Here is a 22,800-nt window from a genome sequence, read left to right as displayed (position 1 = left end):
AGTCCGTAGCGTTATTTAGCGGGGTTGCATCCAAAGTATTACGATTTTAATAATGTTTCACGGTAAACTACGCTCATGCGTTCTCATAATGCTCGAGTAGTAATTATTCGAAGGCTCATTAAGGTAACGGTCTTATAAAGCTCTTTACCGGATATTATTTTCTGATTATTACAAGGCACCCTAAAGAGAGAAAGAGAAAGAGCATTAATGACGGGATTTTATATTACTCTTAATCGTATCGTACGTACAATCATCTTACTTCCGCGAAGCTTACGCGGAATCTATCGGATCGATCGAAACGTAACGAAACCATCGCAAAATGTGCATGTATACAATAAATACGCGGGTGCAGAGGGTGCTATAGAAAGGGAAGCTATGGTAGAAGCCGTGCGGTCAGTTTATCCACCAACGTTTCCGACGTGCAATGCGAGCAATGCAAGCTTATAGTTCACTCATCAGTTTTTTACGGCACAACAAAGCAGCGCTTTGCTCATTGTGCTTCACTTGCGCGTTATGATATCTGCGGAAAGCTTCATGTGCATAAACGATGCACAATTAATACTAATCGTAATATTTGTCCTAATAAATCACCTTTTACAAAAGCCTCTTGCTAGAAAAGCGACAAATCAGAACGTACAATGTGCGCAAACAATGATTATCATTTAATTATCTCTGTGTGGATCTGATTTAATGAAATCCATATCTATCGCACAATTATCAGGTTAACATACCTGTATAATTGTATTTGTCTCTTCTCTACAAGAGGGAGTTCAAAATCAATGCGATTTGCAAGCTATGCATGCACTATTGCTACTTTACTATGAGATGTTGAGTATTGAGCACTCACCATTCGATGGATATGCCATGGCGACGAATTAGATGAATTTGTGTACCTTGTCGTCCAACATTAGTTTTATTCGAACTGGATCCTCCGGTATCGCAACTGCATCCATCTAGCAGGAAGTACGCAAATCAAAAAAATAAATTTCATGCAAAGTTAGATCAATGCAACGTACAATATCGTATTTTATTGCTATTTACCATCATTTATACTGATATTCGCGACATGGCAATTAAATTAAGTGTATAGTAGAACGCATTTTTGTTTCGTGCATGTAACAAAATCAATGGTACACTCTGACGCACCTACATTTCCACCCGGTTTCTTTATCACTCCCGTTTCCGTTCCTCAAACGTCCAGTTCGTCGCTGTCTTAAGTCTTAATTTTATGAGGTTCTGTCACCGTAAAGCTCGTCTACCGAAAATTACGACGGGGAATCCTGCAAGAAGCAAACCATCTACGGTTAGCCACGGACGAGTTTTCTTTCACGTTAAACAGCAACGATAATTTGCGACACGACGCATTTATTGGGCAGGGTGTCCGAATCTAAATTTAGTTTATAGCCTCGATGTCGAGAGATCGCTGTAGTTTCTTCTGTTTCCAGCTTTAAGAGCATCGTAAAACTATCGTAAATTAACGTCTCTAAACATTAAGCCGTTGCAGACGTTCTTTTCCCTTGACGAGAATTCTTCAATTTATTTGTAGCCGGCCGGAATGGACTAATTACGCAAATCAGTGTCGGAAAACTTCCTCTGATCTTTGATTAAAAATGCAATTTCCGCGATGGAATATAAAATTGCATATAGTACTCGCGAATAGAATTTGTTTTACCTCCGGCTCGCATATTTTGCAGCCAAGCTAATATTAATTCTCCAATTATACTTATGAGATAATAACTAAATTTGCGGTTTATAGTAAATTCAAGAGGAAGCTGCTAGTCAAAATAATCAGTTAACAATTACATGTATATGCTCGTCTCTTTTCCGATAATTTATTTTGTTAGCGGAAAGCTTCCGACGTGCCAGACATATTAAATAAATATTTGAGCGCGATACGCTTGGCAATTTCAACTTCCGGAAAATGATGTCTCATGCGAAAAGGGGGTCGACGAGGAAGGATCTATCTGGGGAGCGTAGTCTACCACACTTTATCTCCTTCTTATAAATGAAACAGGTTATTTATTATCCAATAAAGAGACACTCATGGCACGCGGCACCCCGCTCGGTATTTTACGGGGGCGGCAACCCCTGACGTGTAAATATCGAGGTTTCACCGCGTCTCTCTCCGGAGACCACTGTACGCCGTTTCATCTTTCACGCGAGTTTTCGACACAGCACACAGAACTCTAGAATTTCTGCGACAAGAAAGGAAAAGAGAAAGAATCCTTCGCGGTCCATGTCAAAAGGCGTACACTGGTTAACCAGCGGGTAACGTCTCGATGTTAAGTAACCACGTGCTACATCCAGCGAAGTATTGTACAAGTCATGTTTTTCTCAGACTGAAAAGTTGGATTACTTGTCAGGGCCATGCTTTTACGTGTACCGGCACAAATAAAAAATTGTTGCGCTGCCAGGACATTCGACAAAGCGGCCTTCATTAAAACTTTGTACAGCTTTATGGAAGCGACTAGCCCGAGGTTGTTTTGCACGCGGCAGTGGACACATTGCGTCGAGACCAGGCAACGAAGCGAGCTGACACGATCTACGTAGATCGCGAAATACGAAAATCCAGGATTATCAAACGCTTTGCCGTCAAGAATGAAAGATGCGGCAATTTAATCATTGCACAAAAAACGGAAAAGCGAAGAAAGGAAAGGCAAAGTCGCTGCGCGGAGTACTCTTTTTCTCTCTTTGAATTTCTTCAAACTGTGATTTTCAGGCGCGCTCCCGCCCGGTATGTGCGCGCGCACGCACACACACACACACACACACGCGAAAACTTTTAATGAAGTTTGCGAAACGGCTGATTGATTTTCTCTTAACTCGATTTCGAGTTATCCACGGCAACGTGCGACGCATCTCCAACGTCGCTTCAGAGATCAACCGAAAAGAGCACCATGCCGAGGATCTCTTTATCCTGGCAAAGATAATTGTAGTTAAATTAAAGCACAAGCGGAGGCACAAATGAGGAAGTAAAGTAGACGCAACATTTCTAGCTGATTTAATAATTCTTATTATGGCAAAACGCAGGTGAAATTATACGCGGAGATAAGCTTCAACGTTGTGCCTCTCGACCAGGATGAACGGGTTAATAATTAGCTCAAGAATGCATATTTCTTCGGTCGAAGTATTTCGCGAGATTTGAAATTTAAAAGAAAGTCTGACCGAATGCAAATGGCGACTTTTTTCTCCTGGGACGGAATAAATGACTGCGACGCTCCTTACGATCCTGTCGTTCGGGACCTCTTTCGCGTGAAGGACATGCAGATCATTCAGGAGTGGTTCCTTCGTTAGGGATCCTTCGCTCTTCTCGTTTCTTAATTGATCCTATTAAGATGCCTTTCGAACAACTCTCTCTTTCTCGCACATGCGGATTGACATTTACTCTTGCGAGATACTCGGTCTCGGCTAAACGATGTAACTTCCGTTCAATTCTTCACAAAAGAATTCTCGTCGCATTCGACAGGACAATGCTCTTCTCTGTGCCTTGTCGAGTTCCAGCAACTTTTGAATCCGTCGCGATCCACGACCAAATTTTCCTCGAGAAGGCACGCAAGCTCGCTACTACTCGGATATACTTTCTCGTCTCGTCCTCCGTTGCCTTGTACTTTTACTCTCTCATCCCCTTCCCGCCGTCCGTGCACGCTTAGCATTTTCACGGATTGTGACTTATCCGAGACGCGAAGGCAACGCATACCTTGCACGCAATCCTCTTTCCCGAAGGCAGGCAGACAAGCCCAGGTACGAGGCATGTCTGCATCTCAAGACCGGCAGAAGGAATTCTGAAGAATTTGATAACTACCTATAACCGAGATCACGTTTGGCTTGCGACGAGAATTTCCGCTCCGTGTAAACGCCCGACGCAGCGTCACACGAGTTCAAGAAATAGCGGCGAACGACGCTTTATGCAATTCACTCGAACGTCAAGAGGCACATTAGGAAAGAGACGTGGTACATCCGTTTACAGACATTTATGTCTCTCTGAATTTATTTCCTTTTTCGCGTGGCATATTTTTTTACAGCACGTTGCATTATCGCATTACAAAGTGACTGCGTCATCGTTATCCAGAGATGCACGCACGAAAATAGAATTCCATCAGGAGTAACGCGGATGTATACCTACACATGCACAGAATGTCGACCGGAGTTATCTTTTTTCGTGCCGGAGGAGTTGGATTTCCTCTTAGACCTTTATCCGCTTTTCTCATTCCGCTATGTAACTCTTACACGAATCCTATCTCCGTATTTTTCTTCGCCCTTGAAGGTCCCTTACTGAGCTCTCGGAAGCAACCCCCGCCGTTATACCGTTACACGAAACAACCAACCTTAGATCCTGCTGGTGGAGGATAATGTTCCTCCTCTAATATTTTCCGATACAGCTACACGTTGACGTAGAGCCAAAGTCGCGGTATGGGCTACGCGATATATCCAATTCCTCTCTCTTCCCGTTCGATTCGGTCAGTTTCATTTAATGTCGCACCACTGGGACTTTTATGACTACTATTGGGTCGTTGCATATGCTTATACAGGATATGCAGGCTAATTCTACTATATCGTAACGGTGTATTTTAACAATAGATATCAGAAATCACTCTCGGATCAAATAGCTCCGCATATTTAAATGTACTGACGTCTCTTCAAAGATATGATGCCTGAATTTCTCTTGAATTTCGAGCGATCGAAAGTAATCAAGATGAAATGATATCATATATAAATCGTATTCTAATACACGTGAATGAACAGGATCCGTAAATGGTTGTATCCGCTAAACGAGAATGTCGGTTGATTATTCGTCGGATAGTATCTCCAGCAAACGTTTTGAAAACGCGTTCAGTCGCGACTCGGTCGCCGGAAATACTATTTTACTAGAATGATGAGCGCCATCAAAGGCTAATGGATTCGGCCCGGGGTAATTCCGATCCATTATCTCGCTTGTAGAGCCTCCGTTCGCGCGGTCTGTTCAATCCATTCTTTTGTTTCTTTTCGCGTTCTGTCGAGCCGAACACTTCCCTCTTTCACTCGTCTCTTCTCTTCCATTCTTTTCCCTCGATTCTCCAATTGTCCGCGATCTATGATTCATTTAGATAATTTCACGTTGATCTGTATTATTATCGCAAAATTCTCGCTAACACTTAAAATCGCGAGATACTGTTACTCTTGATATTATTTTAGATTAAGCAAAAGTAAATGTACAACGAAAAAAATGTTGATGATGAAAATAAAACTATTCACAAAGATATCACAAGAGTTGGTCCCGGAATGTTTCGTGCAACAATACGCAACAATATGCAAATGCACAAGTCAACAAGAATTTAAATACTGATAGTATAATCCTGTTCGCTTGTTTCAGGCTTTGGCCGGGATATGCCAGTGCACATAATAATCTTGGGACGCTTACAATAGATGACCAAGCGGAGTATCATTTTCTAGCAGCGATTAACGCTCAACCGGGCCACGTGAATGCTCATTATAATCTCGGACGATTGTACAGGTCAGTATATGAATAAACACCTCCTCTTCGAGCACGAGTGCATTACAATGTCACGAATCATGGCAATTACTCATACAATTAATTCTGTGCATCGCGCAGTATAATTCGTCACGCCATGTTGTATCACTTAATTGTTAGGAGCCGTTCAATCAGACTCCAGTATATGATAAAAGTACCTCCCCATCTCCTAGTGTTCGCCATTATATCAACGGGTTATCGACCCGGCGCGGCCTGCGCGTCGGTAAATTTAGCGTGGGCTGTAATTTCCTCCGGTGGCATGGTTAAAATTAAAGTTTAATTAACGCTTTCCTACTTGATAAATTAAAGTTTAATTAAGGATGGAAGAGTGGGACACGCAAGTGAGCGCGTGCACGCCCAGCCGATGCGTAAATGTAACAATTTTCCGCTGGTCATGTGTGAAATTTGGAAAACGAGCGATCTCATTTACCGTGACCTCCTCTTTCCGTGAGGAGTTTTATTCGAAACCTGTACGTTGCGATAAAATATTTACGCAACTACTAATTAAATGCCTTTCGATTCCGCGTTCGCTTCCATGCATCATAGCGATGGTATATAAACCATATAATCGAAAATGGGAAACGGCTCTATTCTTATGTGCGAAAAATATTGCTCGTAACATCGCTACAAAGTCAAGATAGTAGATTCTATTTTCTTCTGTGTAACATCTACTTTAACGTGTGTGTGAAGCTGGCGTATCATTTCGCGGAAAATCATTAATTATTGAGAGTTCTGGCTCCCTTTTTAATAGTTCTAGAGTTCCTGATAGGTTAAACACATAGTTCTGGCCATTAAAGCGAAAAAATCGCATAGTGCAAAGTGAGACGCCAACTTCACGCAGCGTCTCACTTTGTCCTGCGACAGTTTCCGCCATAATTCCAGCTAGATTTTAAAAGATCTACAGTTCTCCATGAGTTCTAGAAAGAGTTCTAGCGAAAAATTTTTTTTTCATCTTTTTATAATTATTAAAGCTAAACACTGTTTAAGGGAATGACGACTGGTTAATTTCAGAGAGTTCTATGCTTTATGAAATATTTCTCGTGTAGTTCTGAACATATTTAACCATTTTCCAGAGTTCTGAATGCAAACATTACCAATTATTTAATAAAAAATTTTTATCGTCCGAGAAAGACGGATATACGGAGATATGGGTGAGACGCTGGTCGATTTTCGAGAGTTCTGTGAAGACTAAAATATTTCTCGTATAGTTCTGAACGTATTTAAGCGTATTCCAAAGAGTTCTGACCGCAAAAATTAACAATTATTTAATAAAAAATTTTTATCGTCCGAGAAAGCCGTATCTACGGAGATATATGTGAGACGCTGGTCGATTTTCGAGAGTTCTGTTTACTCTAAAACAGTTCTCGTATAGTTCGTGACATGTACAATGCCTTTCCAAAGAGTTCTGATAGGAACAACGAGTAGAAAATTTCTTAAAAAATTATTTCGCCCAAAGAGTGAACGTTTTTAACTTTACCAGTGAGACGCTGGTTGATTTTCGAGAGTTCTGCTTACTCTAAAACAGTTCTCATATAGTTCGTGACATGTGCAATGCCTTTCCAAAGAGTTCTGATAGGAACAACGATTAGAAAATTTTTTAAAAATTATTTCGTCGAAAAAGTGGACGTTTTCGACTTTACCAGTGAGACACTAGTTGATTTTCGAGAGTTCTGCTTATTCTAAAACAGTTCTGGTATAGTTCGTGACATGTACAATGCCTTTCCAAAGAGTTCTGACAAGAACAACGATTAGAAAATTTTTTAAAAAATTATTTCACCCGAAGAATGGACGTTTTCAACTTTACCAGTGAGACGCTGGCCGAAATGTCGGAGTTCTGGCTTTCCTAAAATACTTTTATAGTTCCGCAGGTACTTATGATTTTCCTACAGAGTTCTATGTATGAGAGGTGCATAGAACTCTTTAGGAAATTCATAAGTACCTTCAGAACTATACAAAAAATATTTTAGGAAAGCCAGAACTCCGACAGTTCGACCAGCGTCTCACCCTTTTCTGTCTTAAAATGCACTTTTCGAGCAGTTTTAATTTTTTTTTAAATTGTACAATGTCGCTGGCGCATAGCACTCTGTAGGAAAATCATAAGTACGTGCGGAACTATACGAAAAGTATTTTAGGAAAGCCAGAACTCCGACATTTCGGCCAGCGTCTCACTGGTAAAGTCGAAAACGTCCATTCTTCGGGTGAAATAATTTTTTAAAAAATTTTCTAATCGTTGTTCTTGTCAGAACTCTTTGGAAAGGCATTGTACATGTCACGAACTATACCAGAACTGTTTTAGAATAAGCAGAACTCTCGAAAATCAACTAGTGTCTCACTGGTAAAGTCGAAAACGTCCACTTTTTCGACGAAATAATTTTTAAAAAATTTTCTAATCGTTGTTCCTATCAGAACTCTTTGGAAAGGCATTGCACATGTCACGAACTATATGAGAACTGTTTTAGAGTAAGCAGAACTCTCGAAAATCAACCAGCGTCTCACTGGTAAAGTTAAAAACGTTCACTCTTTGGGCGAAATAATTTTTTAAGAAATTTTCTACTCGTTGTTCCTATCAGAACTCTTTGGAAAGGCATTGTACATGTCACGAACTATACGAGAACTGTTTTAGAGTAAACAGAACTCTCGAAAATCGACCAGCGTCTCACATATATCTCCGTAGATACGGCTTTCTCGGACGATAAAAATTTTTTATTAAATAATTGTTAATTTTTGCGGTCAGAACTCTTTGGAATACGCTTAAATACGTTCAGAACTATACGAGAAATATTTTAGTCTTCACAGAACTCTCGAAAATCGACCAGCGTCTCACCCATATCTCCGTATATCCGTCTTTCTCGGACGATAAAAATTTTTTATTAAATAATTGGTAATGTTTGCATTCAGAACTCTGGAAAATGGTTAAATATGTTCAGAACTACACGAGAAATATTTCATAAAGCATAGAACTCTCTGAAATTAACCAGTCGTCATTCCCTTAAACAGTGTTTAGCTTTAATAATTATAAAAAGATGAAAAAAAAATTTTTCGCTAGAACTCTTTCTAGAACTCATGGAGAACTGTAGATCTTTTAAAATCTAGCTGGAATTATGGCGGAAACTGTCGCAGGACAAAGTGAGACGCTGCGTAAGTTGGCGTCTCACTTTGCACTATGCGATTTTTTCGCTTTAATGGCCAGAACTATGTGTTTAACCTATCAGGAACTCTAGAACTATTAAAAAGGGAGCCAGAACTCTCAATAATTAATGATTTTCCGCGAAATGATACGCCAGCTTCACACACACTACTTTAACAATTACTTTAATAGTCATCTAATAAATGTTATAATATTATTTGACGCGACCGATGTACTAAATGACAAATGATCTTCAACCCGCGTTAATTTTACGTTATAACGACATCGGTGCGACATTTATATAATATTATCCAAATAACAAGTGTATTTTAAATCGACTCATTTTTAATGTAATTTTCGCATACTGCGACCGTATCTGCTATATAATCGATCTTATGTAATTAGCATTGACGCTTGCGCATTGAATGAATCAAACAATGGCTCAAATGCGCGATGGAAAATGACATCCGCACTTACGTATGCGTATTATGCATAGGAAACCCGTGCACGTATTACGTTCGCTGTAATAAGACGAGTCTCTTTGAGACAGAGCGATTGCATTTGCACGTAAATGCATATCTCTGTTTCGATTACAGAGATACGCACTGCCGTCGTGAATGCATTCGTAATAACGTCACAAGAAAACGCATATTTCTCGAAAATTTGCTGATAGTTCCAAACGCACGGATATTCCTTTAATTTACAGTTTTATTGTACGGTTCCCGAATACTGCTAATGCGCTAGTCTATAGAACTGTGGTTTCCATTTTCGAATCAATTTCGTGATCAAATTCGGCGTACGCCGAACAAGAGAGAAAGAGAGTAAAAATAGCGGCGTAATAAAAGGAGAATAAAAATGGAAATATCGATCGGATAATATGAATATACAATATTACGTGTTTCAAAAATTCATACCCGTTGCATAGATAAGCACTTATTTTTTTCTAAAGGCTTAAGTTTTTTGTTTCCGAACATTCGTGCGTTACGTGACGCGTATGAAATCTCTCACGATTCGAAATCGCGGATCGCGATGGATTGGAGAGCACAATGACACGGAGTATAATATTAACTTATGAAAGGATGTACTTCTGAAATATTTTGAGCTGATGTTAGTTACGGAATGTATCTTTCATATGTCGGTGTGCGTCCACGTGCAAACGTTCCCTCGCATACAGTTAGCATTTTCCCTTTTAATTGCGGGGATGTCGATAAAGCTGGATATCGGTGAAAAAGCATATCGCCCGTGCTCTCTATAGACGTAAATAGTAAAACCAGTATTGTCAATCGGCATTATTGGCGTCACCATTCTGCGACAATTACCGGGTCTTTTGTCGAGTGCAAAGTCGATTACATGAACGCGCACGACTATAATTTAACCGGACGCGTTCGCGAAATTGCCGTTCAATTTCGTACGGGAACACCAAAATTTGTCGCGGTAACTTGCCCGTCGCTCTCTTCAACATCAAATCAGTTTACTAGCCAATCAACCTACATCCAAATATGTAGCATTTTTATCGAGTTTGTACGCGTAACAGAGGATGAGTTAAGGAAAAAATATCTCGCCGCGATGTTGTTCTAATTAGACGCATCGGTGCATATTATAAAATAATTAAATAATGTTACTTTAATGGTACATGCTAAATTTAAAACTGACGCTAATTAAGATCGAGTGACTCACTGTTAAGAACAGTGAACGACGGTCTTCTAATTACGTTGATTGTGTTTTATTAAAGTTTCCTAACGACTTTTATTTATGTAAAATGACACTGGTAAGTCGCAAGTTGATGCATATTTGTGACCAATTACAACGTTATATCCTACTTTCATAGGAAGACAACCACATACATACATACAAATATGTTAATTACTAGAAAAGTCAGATCAATTAAGTCTGAAGGGATTGGCCATATTTGCAAAATTTGATTTTCAGGAGGACGAACCGAACCGAGCAGTGCATCGAGATGCTGCGGAGATGCGTGTCGCTGGACCCGGCGTATGCGCCGGCGTTTCGAGTTCTGGCGAGGATTGCAACCGGTCCCGCAACAGGCGAGCTCCTGAGGCACGTAATTCACCTCCAGCCACGAAATCCGGACGCCCTCGCCGAGTACGCTTACTGGCTGCACAAGAACGGTGAGTCATCGAACGAAATAACCTCGGAACGGGGAGCTTTAACTCGCTGCGGCTGGAGATGCAACGCTGTCCGCTACAAAGCGGTTGCTCGCACGCTCGTGGCCCTAAGTTGACGCTCACGATCAACTTGTCTCGCCTTTCTTTTAGGGAGATGGCTGCCCTCGCTGCAGTATTACTTCAAAGCCCTGGAGATTTTTCCGTCGCACAAGCCATCGCTTATAGGTACACTTAGGATTCTGAGGCTGCGAGGCCAGTGGTCCAGGGTGCACCAACTCATCATCAGGTGAGCACTTCTGACTTTCGTGCGCGTATATGTGCGCTGCTACGAAAGGCGCAGCAAAAAGAAGCTGTAGAAACGAGTAGTTTTAAGAAGGACAAGAGAACGCGCTTCCGAGATTATTATGAAGCCAGTGAGATTACTGCAAAACGTGATGGGTGCATCACGCGTCTCAGTTTCTCGGTGCGCTTAATCGCTCGTGCGGAAGCGATGGGAGTAAACGGAAGGGACGAAGAGGGAAAGAGAGAGAGAAAGAGAGAGAAATTCCATAAGATTACTTAAGATAATACGAGACATTCTATATTCTCCCGGAGGATGTCGGGACGATTTCGGGAGCGGCGATGTGCGTGCAACGCTCAAATTCGTAATTTCACTGGGACCGGTTTGTGTACGCGATCTCGCGCGCAAACGCGTTTTACGAATTCCGTGCACGCGACGAAGCGTGGCTCTGTCGGTGCGGAAATCCTTTCAATTTCAGATGGGCTTTGCAACGTCGCGCGCGAATCGAGCGAGCGCCGGGGCTTATTCGCGCGGCAAGGCATCCCCCGGTACCGTTAGCGCACACGTCGATTCGCAATCAGCGGGCGGATTCAATTTTTTCTTCCCCCCCCCGGCCAGCTGTACTCCGGGCTCGGTCTCCGTTCCGCGCTGGTTGATTAAAAATTCCACGCGATTTTCGTACTTCATGCGGAATATATCGGGAGATAAGAGAGAAGAAGAGAAGGAGAAAAGGAAAAATGGCAAAGCAGATTTGGCACTGTCTGGCGATCGTTGATGCGATCATTTCGTCCGGGGGTGGTGGGTCCTCCGTGCCATTGAACGTTTCTCTATGCCCTCTCGCGCATCTACATACACACGTAGATTATACGATAACGGGAACGTGCGCACGCGGAGCGGCGGGTTTTCGTGTTTTCGCTCCGACCGCCACCACCACCACCATCGCCTCGTCGCCCATTTTTCCACCCTCACGCTGTAATCCTCCCGCGCGTTCCACTGTATGCATGTATGTGTGCAAATAGCGCCTATAAAACACGCACGGTAAATTTACCAGCGACGATTCGCGCTGTTTTTGCAGCCGGCGCGCTCGCTCCCTTCCTCCGCGCCTTTTCTCTTTCTCTTGCAATCTCTCGGAGCTGGCGGCGAAGAGAAGTTGTGGTGGCATGCTGGCAAATTGTCGTGCGGGAGTACACGACAGTTTCACAGGACCAGAGACAGGCACGTGAGTGCGGCCCGGAGGGTGTAGGATCAAACGGGGCGAAAAGGGTTAAATTTTGGAGAAACAATGCCCGAAGAGATGCCAGCGACCAGCCGCTCGAGCGGCGAATCGCTCTCTCGTTCTCCATCACTCTCTTCCTCTCCGTCCGCTTCCTCTCCACGTTGCTACCACACGCAAAATTTCAATATGCATCGTTCGACAGATGTGGCGCATCGTCCGGATTTTAAATGCAAATATAAATGTCCCCATAGTTTGCGGCGTAGATCGGTTGAACGTGGAGGACTTAGTACGCTCAAATCGCTCAAAACGTCGCACGTTTTAACAGTCCTGCTCTGGTTTGGAAGAGCAGATCATGATAGATACCTACGCAACGATAACTGACCGCTATTGCGTACGGCACGTTCACTTGAATTATGCGTGAGGGACATTTCACACGCGTTGTCAAACGACGCGAATTCAATGACGGGATTTTCTCCTTATATGACAGCAGATTTATTCGACAAAAAATTATTTGATTCACGCGGCATTTTCCTACGACTTGCGTTTCCGAACGCCTAGGGAGTTCAGATTTCCATCGAGTTCGCGTTTCCAAGTCTGTTTGCGGATGCGTGAACGCAACTATCATAAATTCATGATATTTTATCGTACCACGCCGATCGTATGTACAACATCGTGTGTATTATTCGCAACGTGAATTGTTCGCTCGAGGGAAGTGCGAAACTCAACGCGTTTGTTACTCAACAGTCCATTTAATGGCGACAGTACAAATCGTTCTCCACGTGTGCTCGCGGGGAAATTATGTCATTTCAGAATATTCTTGCGCGTCGATAAACGTACGAAGTTTGAAAGGCATTGTCCGATCCAACGAATCCGCACACGGCAACACTGACCTTGTTTAATTATATTATTTCGAATCGTGCGAATCTCTCTCTCTCTCTCTCTCTTTTGCTCTCTTGCTCTGGTTAATGCAACGGAAAGTGTCTCGTGAAGTTCCCTATAGTGAAGTTCCCTATACGAATGTGCGCTTCACATTTCATTTATTTAAAGCCAAGCCGAAGCGGGTTTCCGCTATTTCCAGTTCCCGCTCTCGGTTCGCGATGGTCGGATTAATTTCTCATAAATCGCCCGCGGTTTTCGTTGATTGGGTCACGGTTTCATCTATGCCTCGCTCCGGGACACGCCGTTTCCGATCTGAAGTAATTAAGTGTCGCGATCGACACGTAGCTATCGGAGAATGTCTCTTTCGTCCACGTTCGCTTTTATAGACGTACAATATAATATTGACACTATCGAGGAACCATCGAGCGGGACATATTACGTGTGACATATTACGGTATCGTTTTGGAAACGTTGCTCTCTTCCTTTCTCTATTCAGAAATATAGGAAAAGGTGGAAATATCATATCTTTTATCGCATGTTTTATGCAAGCAGTCTTGAAGCTCTTTGGAACGCATTGAAAGAAAGTGGGAGACAAAAGGACAGGCGACAATGTATTGTTCGTACGACGAAAACGTAAACGCGAGTATTAGATGACATTATGAAATATTATATTTTTCATATTCATATATCTGGTTTTATTCGATTGCATAAAGAACCAGGTTTTTTATTTTTTTTCTATTTGGTTTTTGTTACTGGATCTGCAAAATTTTATTATACAACCATCACCGTCCATACACACTCTGTGAGAGTACGGTTACGTTTGTATTATCCGAAGTTTACGTTATAAAAATTAAATTGGGTCATTATAGATTAAAGCAGACGATAAAGCAAAAAATACGGCATTTTCGTGCGACTCGTGACGACAATAATATCAGGAAGAAAGTGCTCTCTTGTGCCTCATGAAATATGCTGTACTGTTCGATAAGTCATCGAGACGGACTATAGTTTCTTGCGGAAGATAAGACCTCCCAGTAGTAGAGTAGTTTCCAGACGCAATTTTCTCAGCCATTGACGAAGGTCCTTCCACTACATTGTCGCTAACAATGGAGCCATGCTCCATATAGTGTTCGTGCTTAGGGTGAACATTATAGAAAAAATGAGGAATAGACTCGCCGGGTTCTCATCTCTTTTTTTCTCTTGAGGTCGTACCTCCACCCATTTATTCACCGTTACGGAGCGTTTTTCACGGGAAAGGTATATATTTAAGCGTGATAAGAATATATTTACGATATATGCTGGGAAGAATTACTCTTGCGGCTAATAAATTTATAACGCTACCTACCGCGTTAATTCGTTAATGAGATAAACATGATTTTATTTATACGCAATTATTCGGTTGACTCATAAATCAATGCATAACAATGAATACATGGAATGCCTCGTTATTTATTAATTATTTGTTTTAAGTGTAGTCATCGGCTTTTTATACTCGGATTAACAGCGGGCGATTCGATTAAATGTGTGTCCGTTATTCAATAGAGAGGAAATATAACACTCGCCGAAAACGCCGGCCGATTATCATGTTTTAGGAGCCTAGCGTGTTTTCTCTGCGCGAGCGTGTTAACTGTTTGATCATGGTATATGAAATCATTCGGCATAAATGTTTTCTGTCCAATGCGTTTCCATTTCATTTAAAGAATCGTACAAATATGTCCAATTTCCGAAACATTGGCTAAATTGCTGCGAAATGCAGAGTCACGCGCACCGGGCGTCGAAAGTACATGTCTGCATGAAAATAATTTCGAAATACGATCCCGTTTATCGTTTAAATTTACCTGTTTGCCCATCATTAAATCATGCAGATCGGGGAATAATTTGAAAAATCGGAGCGCGGTAAGTACGTATGTATACCACGGTAGATAAATATTTATTGCCATAGTAATTAGCGTGTCGCGAAAGCATCGTAAAACTTTCATTTCGCGTATCTGAGATTATCGCGTAACTGCAATTCCCTCTAGAATAAAACGGATACTCGATTCGCCGTCGTTACCGTGCGCAAATCGATCATCTGTAATAACAAAATAACGTCCAGAATAAGGGTCAACATAAAAGTCGATCGAATGGCTGGCACAGTTACCGCGGAAAAGCATCGGGAACTACTCTGCCCCTCTCGACTCGCGCACACCCTTTTTCCCCTATCGGACATATAAATTCAGAGGAAAAGCCACTGCACGGGGGATAATGCCACGGTCGCGATAACGTCGTCGCCGTTGCGTTAAGCGCTCGACGAGCTGATAAATCGAGAATTTACCGACGTTACCTGTATTCTCTTGCAGAGATTCGGCGCACGCCGGCTCGCGCGCAAATATGCTCTCTTTTTTCCGCCGAAATTTAACGCTCTCGTGATAAGCGCGGAACGAAAGCGATGATCTGTGTCGCCGGTTCCGCCGATCTGGCGATCGCCAGACTGCATCGCATGATGCATCGTTGCGATCGCGACTCGGTCCCGACCTCGCGACCTCGCAGCATCCCGCAACTGCGATGGCGGTGCAGGCGCATGCGGAACGCGGAAAAGAAGTATGTCGCAAAAATTTCGCCGCTATCATCCCCATGGCAGAATGCGGTATTGTCACCGATCGCGCGCCTGACCGGACAGGCAGTTCGGTTTCCACCTTCCGCTGCAAATAGCGATTTTATAATTCATGGAGCACCATGTTTCATCCGGTTTGTCGGTGAACCACCAAACGACCGATATGACCGTCAGTTCAGCCGTGCTTTTGCCATGTTACAACCACCTCGCTGTAACCACGAGCTGAAGTTTATTTCACGCGAACGTCCACCCGCCGGTACGAGCTTTGCATCTACCTTAGCCAACGCTCGCCGCGGAACTTTAATCTGTAAATCCTTTGGTAACAACATAAGTGACGCCATTTATTCGACGTCACCTGCAGGGATTCTGCTGTGGACGAAGGATCATCTTTACGAGCACGCGCGCGAGCGTACGTGAGACATTTATGACGTTAATTTAGGAAATCCCATGTTTTCATATTTACGATACTAAAAGTTAGATTTACTGAAATGATACGGTGTAACCCTGATCCAACACGCTAACGATTGCAGTTATCGATGCGTTTATTAAAAAAAAACATTCTTGTTCACGGCAATTAGCGCCGAAAGATTGTAAAACTTCCATCTCGCGTTTCATTCAAAACCCGACATCGATATCACAGCATTTTTCGAATTTTTCGCCCGTCTGTGTAATCCTTTTTTATTTAGATCAAACTGGTCATGTTACCGCGGCTGCATGTCGCTATCTCGCAGCAGGACGGTGCAGGATCGATCGCGAGCGATTTCAAACTGACCCGACGTGCTCGGAGACACGTGAGATTGCTAAGTCACGTCGCGATTACAGTCGGGCCAGCTGAACGTCAACGTTGTCGCTGAGCGCGGATCGATATCGGCATTGATAGTGGATGAGCGGGTGAGGCTGGCTATTCGATATACATAGGCACGCGTTCGATTAACCGGCACGAAAACGCCGGTATTGTCAATGCCTCGAATCTGCTCGAAACTGCGTCCGCGTAAATGTTACGGCCTTGATAACGATCAGGATTATTCGGGTGACTGAATGCGCAGCCGGGACAATGCAGCGTTCACTTTGACACCGCAGAATTCATTCGGCTGCGTTAGCGAGAGCATTTTAGCTGTCAGGGCTGTAATGATAATCACGCGCGGCCGATGCGCGAGAATTAAAGAGACGATTTTTTTCTTGCGCGAATGATAATCGGTGAGACTCGCGGTGATTTTTCTATGCGAAAACCAATCACCATCCTTGCGAATCCGCGATTGCGTTAACGACCCGCATGAACGTAACAAATTGCGACCGACTGATCAACGTGCGAGCTGGTTTTTCAGAGAGCGATTACTACCAAGAGCGAAGCGATCGAGCGCGACAGCGTTGCGCGTGGTACACGGTATTATACAGGCATTTTACAGTGAAAATACACCGGGCGAGCGTGCCCATAGTCGACTTCACGAGAGTCAAATATATGGGCGGATATAAAATCGCGTAGCTTTGTATCACTCTCGTCTATCAAGTTTCCGTATTCCCCTCTTTTACGGCTCGTAAACACGGTACTCGGGTACGCGCGAGTAGGGAGATCAGGAACGAACTTAGCGCGCAAGTGACGCGTAAAAAGGGTATGTCACTTACGAATTTATTTTATGGTGGAGAAGGGGAAGGGAATGTTGAATGATGAAACTGGTACCTCGTCGCCGCGAGACTCGGGAGTATCCGTGGAATTTAAAAGCGGACTCAACGTCTTCATTCCCTCATCTCGGCGACCGTCGATCGTTTTTGCAATTCGCGTTTCGCATGTCATAATCTTCCGCGCGCGCGACGACAGAAAAAGCGAATGGACGAATGAATATGAATAATATGTCGCACAAAACGCAAAACGCAGCGTGGAATTTTATATCCCTCTCTTTGTTCCAGGTGGCATTTAATGTTACGAGCGAAACGAGGCGGTTTCATCTATCGCGGGGATTTGTATATTCGTGCGTGGGAGCTACAAAGCGAGTCTCGTCAAAGGGCTCATCAGCATCAGCGGAATCTCTGTATATCGGTTAGTAGTTTTGGCAACGCGAGCGTCGCATGGCAGTGTACACTGATGGTGCAAGTTACGCGGATTTAGCTCGCCGTTCCTCTCGCTGCCATCTGCCATTCGCTGCAATGGCCTTTGTCTGCTTATCCAAGTGAATGATCTTAAAAGTTATTACCGACGCGATATGATATACGATTCTGACCTCGACTGCTACCGTCTCCTTAGCCTATTTAACTGGGAAGACTGATTAAGATTCCTTGGTCACGTCGTATCGCTATAATTCTAATTAAATTGATATAGTTCCGTTTAGTCTCTGTCTCTCATTCTCTCTATCCTTCTCTCTCTCATTTTTCATTCCGGTCTCGTTTCCACGACGATTCAGTTGGCTCGAGCACGACTCGTTCCACTCATTAAAGATTTAAGTCGTAAAAACTTGCGCACTTGGGCACACGCTGTCCTCTTACTGTTCTGTCCGGATTAAGCCGCTTTTATAATTATCACGTGCACACTGATAATAATCGTAAGGTTGTCCCCTTGTTGGAACATTCATGAACCAACTTTCAAGATAACCGAGTATCTTTGTGAAGTCACGCGAGAGGAAAAACGCGTTCGTACTTTGCTTCGTTCGAGGAATGTATACAAATGCATGCATAAGTGTAGACGCATGTGGACCGCGATCTCTCACAATCGCCCAATTGCATTTAAAATGTAAATTGTACATATTCTATTATTTTTTATTTCATACACCAAGCACGTTCATACCAAAAGCACGACTAAAAACTCATCGTTATATATATCTCTGTCGCGTAAAAGTCGATCGATCAGACGCGATAGAGAACCGTGGCTTGCACGGTAAGTAAGTTTGCTAAAATTTATGGAAACCGTCGTATGTTTTAGTACAGTTTTAGTACAGTCGTTAATGCGGTTAACATCTTTATTTCATGTTCGCCGAGCGGCTCGCGCGCGCAAAAATTATCGGCCGCGTGTCATGCATACGTCGCGGCAAATCACGGTCACAAATTTACGCTCGTGCATCGGCCCATTGTCTGTTGTAGGAGAATGGATGTTCGAGGCCGCGCGTGGCCAGTGTGTCGGTGCGGCTCGAACAAGACAGCAACAAGTCGGAGCAGCTGCAGCGAGCGCCGCGTTGCAACGTACGCGCTTGTAGGCAGCCACGAAAAGGGAAGGCCCGTGTGACCGCACCTACCCTGCTTGTGCAGAACTTCCTGGAGACGCTTTAGTGCACGCGGATCGAGGAACGGAGGTCTACCTGCTGCTCGCTCGCTAGCTGAAAACCGACTGCGAGGCGCGAGGAAGATGAAGGCAGCGCGCGCTGCAGCAACCTCGTCCAACGATCGTTAGCGACAAAGAGAGAAAAAAATCGAGAGCGAGAGGGAGAGAAAGAAAGAGAATCCTATCGTAATGGAATGCCTGAATATTTTTCGTATGCCGTGTTCGTGTGCTGCAATCCGAGACTGCAAGCTCGACCCACAAGTCGAGCAGGATCACCCGTGATACCGAAATGGACGAAGGTACGCATGTATCGTTGTTATATCGTTTCTATGTGTGTCCACACTTCTTCATGGCATCCTGGTTGTCCTGCCGATCGGACAGTGACAACGCGCCAGTCGCGATTCCTTCGCTATGAAATCGGATGCGCTGAATCGCTCGCGTCAGGAAAGAATAACGTGTGAGCGAGCGAGCGAGCGCGACGCGGGCGAGTCGAATGTTAGAGTTAAAATTTCTTGAAAATTATTTTGCCACTTTCGTCGTAAGGATATTTAAACGAGAGAGGACCAAGGGAGATTCGAGCGATCAACGTCGCGACGAATGACTGTAACGAGCTGTCTCTCGCGCGTCGATCTAACGAGACACGACGCGAAGCGTACTTTCCGCACGTTCCGGAGCACGTGTCCACCGACACTTTTGAAACGCGTGATAATTGTAATTGGTAATATAGTTACATGTAGTACATGACGTGTTTCTATAAATATTCGCTGTATCTCGTGTGTGCTTTCAACGTTCGTATGTCTGTTTCGATGAAAGCTCCGACAAAAAGCTGCCAAGCGCCAACGTGTAACATCAGGAATACGCGATTCTTTACTTGAACGATATCGCGGTAGAAATTGAGGATCGTATTGTACAACGTTTCGACGAGAAAGTTCCGGCGGATGATTCGGCAGAACTGTGGTCGTCGGGCAAATATTTAATACGAATGAATGTGTCACGTGCTAAAGGCAAATCAATCTCCCCGTCAAGAAGCGTATGCACATTCATCGAGATATGTATTATATTTTGCCTGCCGCTTAATGAAAGCTGTACGCGAACAACAAAATTGTGCCGTCGTACTTTATTTTTTTCATGGCAATGGCAGTAGTGCAGTAAGACGAATACATATTCATACTTTTAAGATACTTTTTCTCGGATCATTCTTTGTGTGCCTCTCTCGTAGACATGCAATTTCGCGCACGTAAATACACGGTGCCAACACTAGGGTAATGAGTGTACCGCTAATTCGCGGCGTTTGGTATGGCTTTTGTATGAAAATTAAAAAAAAACGAGTGAAACACAATTTCAAAGAATTACATTCTTCGATGAGCTTGGTATGGCAACGTTCTATTGCGAGTATGTCGTAAAGGGGACTCTACGAAAGCTTTTTCTCACCGTTTTAAGATAAAAGCTCTCACATAAATAATGAATAATGAACTAGCGTTAAATTCTTTCACTGCGTGTATTTTTAGTTTTCTCATTAAACTGTATATGTTAAGATCGAATTGAAATTATACTGATCGATACGCAATAATAAAGATATCAATAAAATTGAACATGTTTCCGGCGCTTTGCAAATCCGTTCGTTTTCGTTCGGGTTCATCAGTAAATGTGATTAGATGGAAACAATGTAATGTTTCTATTAACGCATACTTTTGTCATTACCGTCACTTTACGAGTACTTGCGAAACCTTGCCAAAACTTAATAGAAGACCAATGTACATACATGTATACAAAAAAAATGTTACATCGAAAGTTTTGGCGATGCTTAAACAACACTTCTCTACTATAAATTACTGTCGTGTAATATTGTTATAACGAACTCGAGTATAAATAAATTTTGGCCATCCGACTACAACGGCCTGTAGTACTTTGCAGAAACAGTGCGGATAATGGGAGAAAGCAACGAAATGTGGACGAGATCTAAATTATAATGGTGTATGGAAATGACGATGCATACATATGCATGAAGTTACATTTTTGATCACCATGTTTTTCATCTCGCGATTTTTGTCTCTGGTACTTGCAGTTGGAATATCTTTATGGTAATATTTTGTTTCAATGTGTCGCAAAAGTTGAATAAAATGCCTCGACATCTTTCTCCCGCCAATAATGTTAAGACATCATCTGGATGTCTAAATATATTTAAAAAATCGCCTTTTACGAATATTAAATATGAATTATATGCTATCTTCCTTTTAACGGTCGATCACGATTGGGAAGGAGCTTAGACAACAATGTTATACGTTATGTAACAGAGTTATAAGTTAATCGGCCAGCGTCAATCAGAATTACATAAATTTTGCACAGGCATAATATCATCATTATGACTAAGAGACTAGGAGTCAAGCTTTCCCTCGTAGGAACCGTACGGACGAAGCTATTAAAATAGGACGTCATAGGAGAGTTGCTCATTAGCTAAGGTAAGACACAAAATACTTGGAAGCTAATACGTTTAATACAATATATGGAAATGAGCCGAGTATTCTATTTTTCGTACATTTAAGCCTTAGACGTTTCCCAGTTTAAATGAGAAAATAAGCATTTAGCACCATTTCATTATAAATTCCTTGAGGTAGCGGTATAGCTGCGTATATAAAGAATTACATTACCCGTGGACAGATGATGTCTATTCTGCTATATTAACAAGGACAATTTTGTGATATTACGTAATGGTCGAACGTCAAATAGAGAAACGTCGGACGCGGTGGGCGTGTTAATTATCCGGAATTAATTTTCAAATTCGTACAGTAGCAGGAATTGAGCCCGGTGTCTCTCGTGCAAACATCAGCGACTGCGATCTGATTACGGTATGTGTTTCGTTCTTATCGCGTATGGCGATCTTTTTCTTATCAGGACGTTTGGCCGATCAACAAGTCCAACCGCCGATTAACGTTATCATCATACGAACGGAGCTAACGGGTAGAATGTTTCGACAGGAAGACAAGAGCGTAGCGTTATCGATCCGTTCAACAGCGAATGAGGGCAAGAGAGCTAAAAGAAGAGAAAGACGAGATCATAATAAATAAAATTCGAAAACTCGCGGCATTGATACAGAAGTTTGCTACCAGAAAACCGTACGAGGGCCGTGTATAATTAGCCGCAATTTAATTAGTCTAGGTTACTATCCAATAGACCAGTTTGTATCTAATTACGATACGTTATTACTCATACTCATTGTGAATACAGCAATTATAAATTATCATAATAAAGTGTATGTTTATATACATATACCCCTATATATGCGTTTGATTTATGTGCCGGTATCCGACCACTGCCAATATTGGCGATTCCAGACTACCTACACCTAATCAATTATCCAGTTTTCCCTTCCCCGTTTAATTATGGTCGTCCGGCCAAAATTGCGGTCTCGTCGACCCAGCCAGGCAAATTTACAGATCGCCCTTCCTACCGCGAGCCATGGCAAGAATAGATCGACAAACTTCAACCGGAACTAACATGATAGCGCGGCCATAATTTTCATTAAGCGTGTAACGCGTGCGCATGCTGTTGCAATCATGCTGATAGATTTTGCAGATGTATATCATATCACGACTATATTCTCATTTGACGGATCGATTGTTCGATGTTATCAATCGGTATTCCCTTACGTTCGCGGAATTTCATTTACTTTTGTGCCGCACGAGTGTGTCCTGATTTCCTCGGATCGATCATCGCCTAGCTCGTTGCGCAACTTGCACAAACTTTTATCTTGTCACTAGTCTTTAAGCTGTTAAACCACTATTTTTATTCGTGTTGAAACGTTGGTAGCCGCTTATATAGTTGCGCG

At 42.8% G+C, this 22,800-nt stretch overlaps 1 protein-coding gene across 1 annotated transcript in view; it reads left to right on the top strand.

Moving 5' to 3' along the window:
• The window catches only part of LOC105277952 (transmembrane and TPR repeat-containing protein 1), a 133,582-nt gene extending 111,333 nt beyond the window's left edge, over positions 1 to 22,249 (top strand). Inside the window, exons 11-15 of the mRNA XM_011336706.3 lie at positions 5,351 to 5,491; positions 10,566 to 10,765; positions 10,913 to 11,048; positions 17,633 to 17,762; positions 18,797 to 22,249. Of these exons, the coding sequence (XP_011335008.1) occupies positions 5,351 to 5,491; positions 10,566 to 10,765; positions 10,913 to 11,048; positions 17,633 to 17,762; positions 18,797 to 18,982 (793 nt within the window). The 3' untranslated portion in view covers positions 18,983 to 22,249. The remainder of the gene's footprint in view (positions 1 to 5,350; positions 5,492 to 10,565; positions 10,766 to 10,912; positions 11,049 to 17,632; positions 17,763 to 18,796) is intronic.
• The last annotated feature ends 551 nt before the right edge of the window (positions 22,250 to 22,800 follow it).

Source organism: Ooceraea biroi, chromosome 1 (assembly GCF_003672135.1).
Source record: "Ooceraea biroi isolate clonal line C1 chromosome 1, Obir_v5.4, whole genome shotgun sequence".
NCBI classification, from domain to species: domain Eukaryota; kingdom Metazoa; phylum Arthropoda; class Insecta; order Hymenoptera; family Formicidae; genus Ooceraea; species Ooceraea biroi.
Note: the sequence above shows the minus strand (reverse complement) of the source record. Positions and strands in the feature narration are given on the sequence as shown.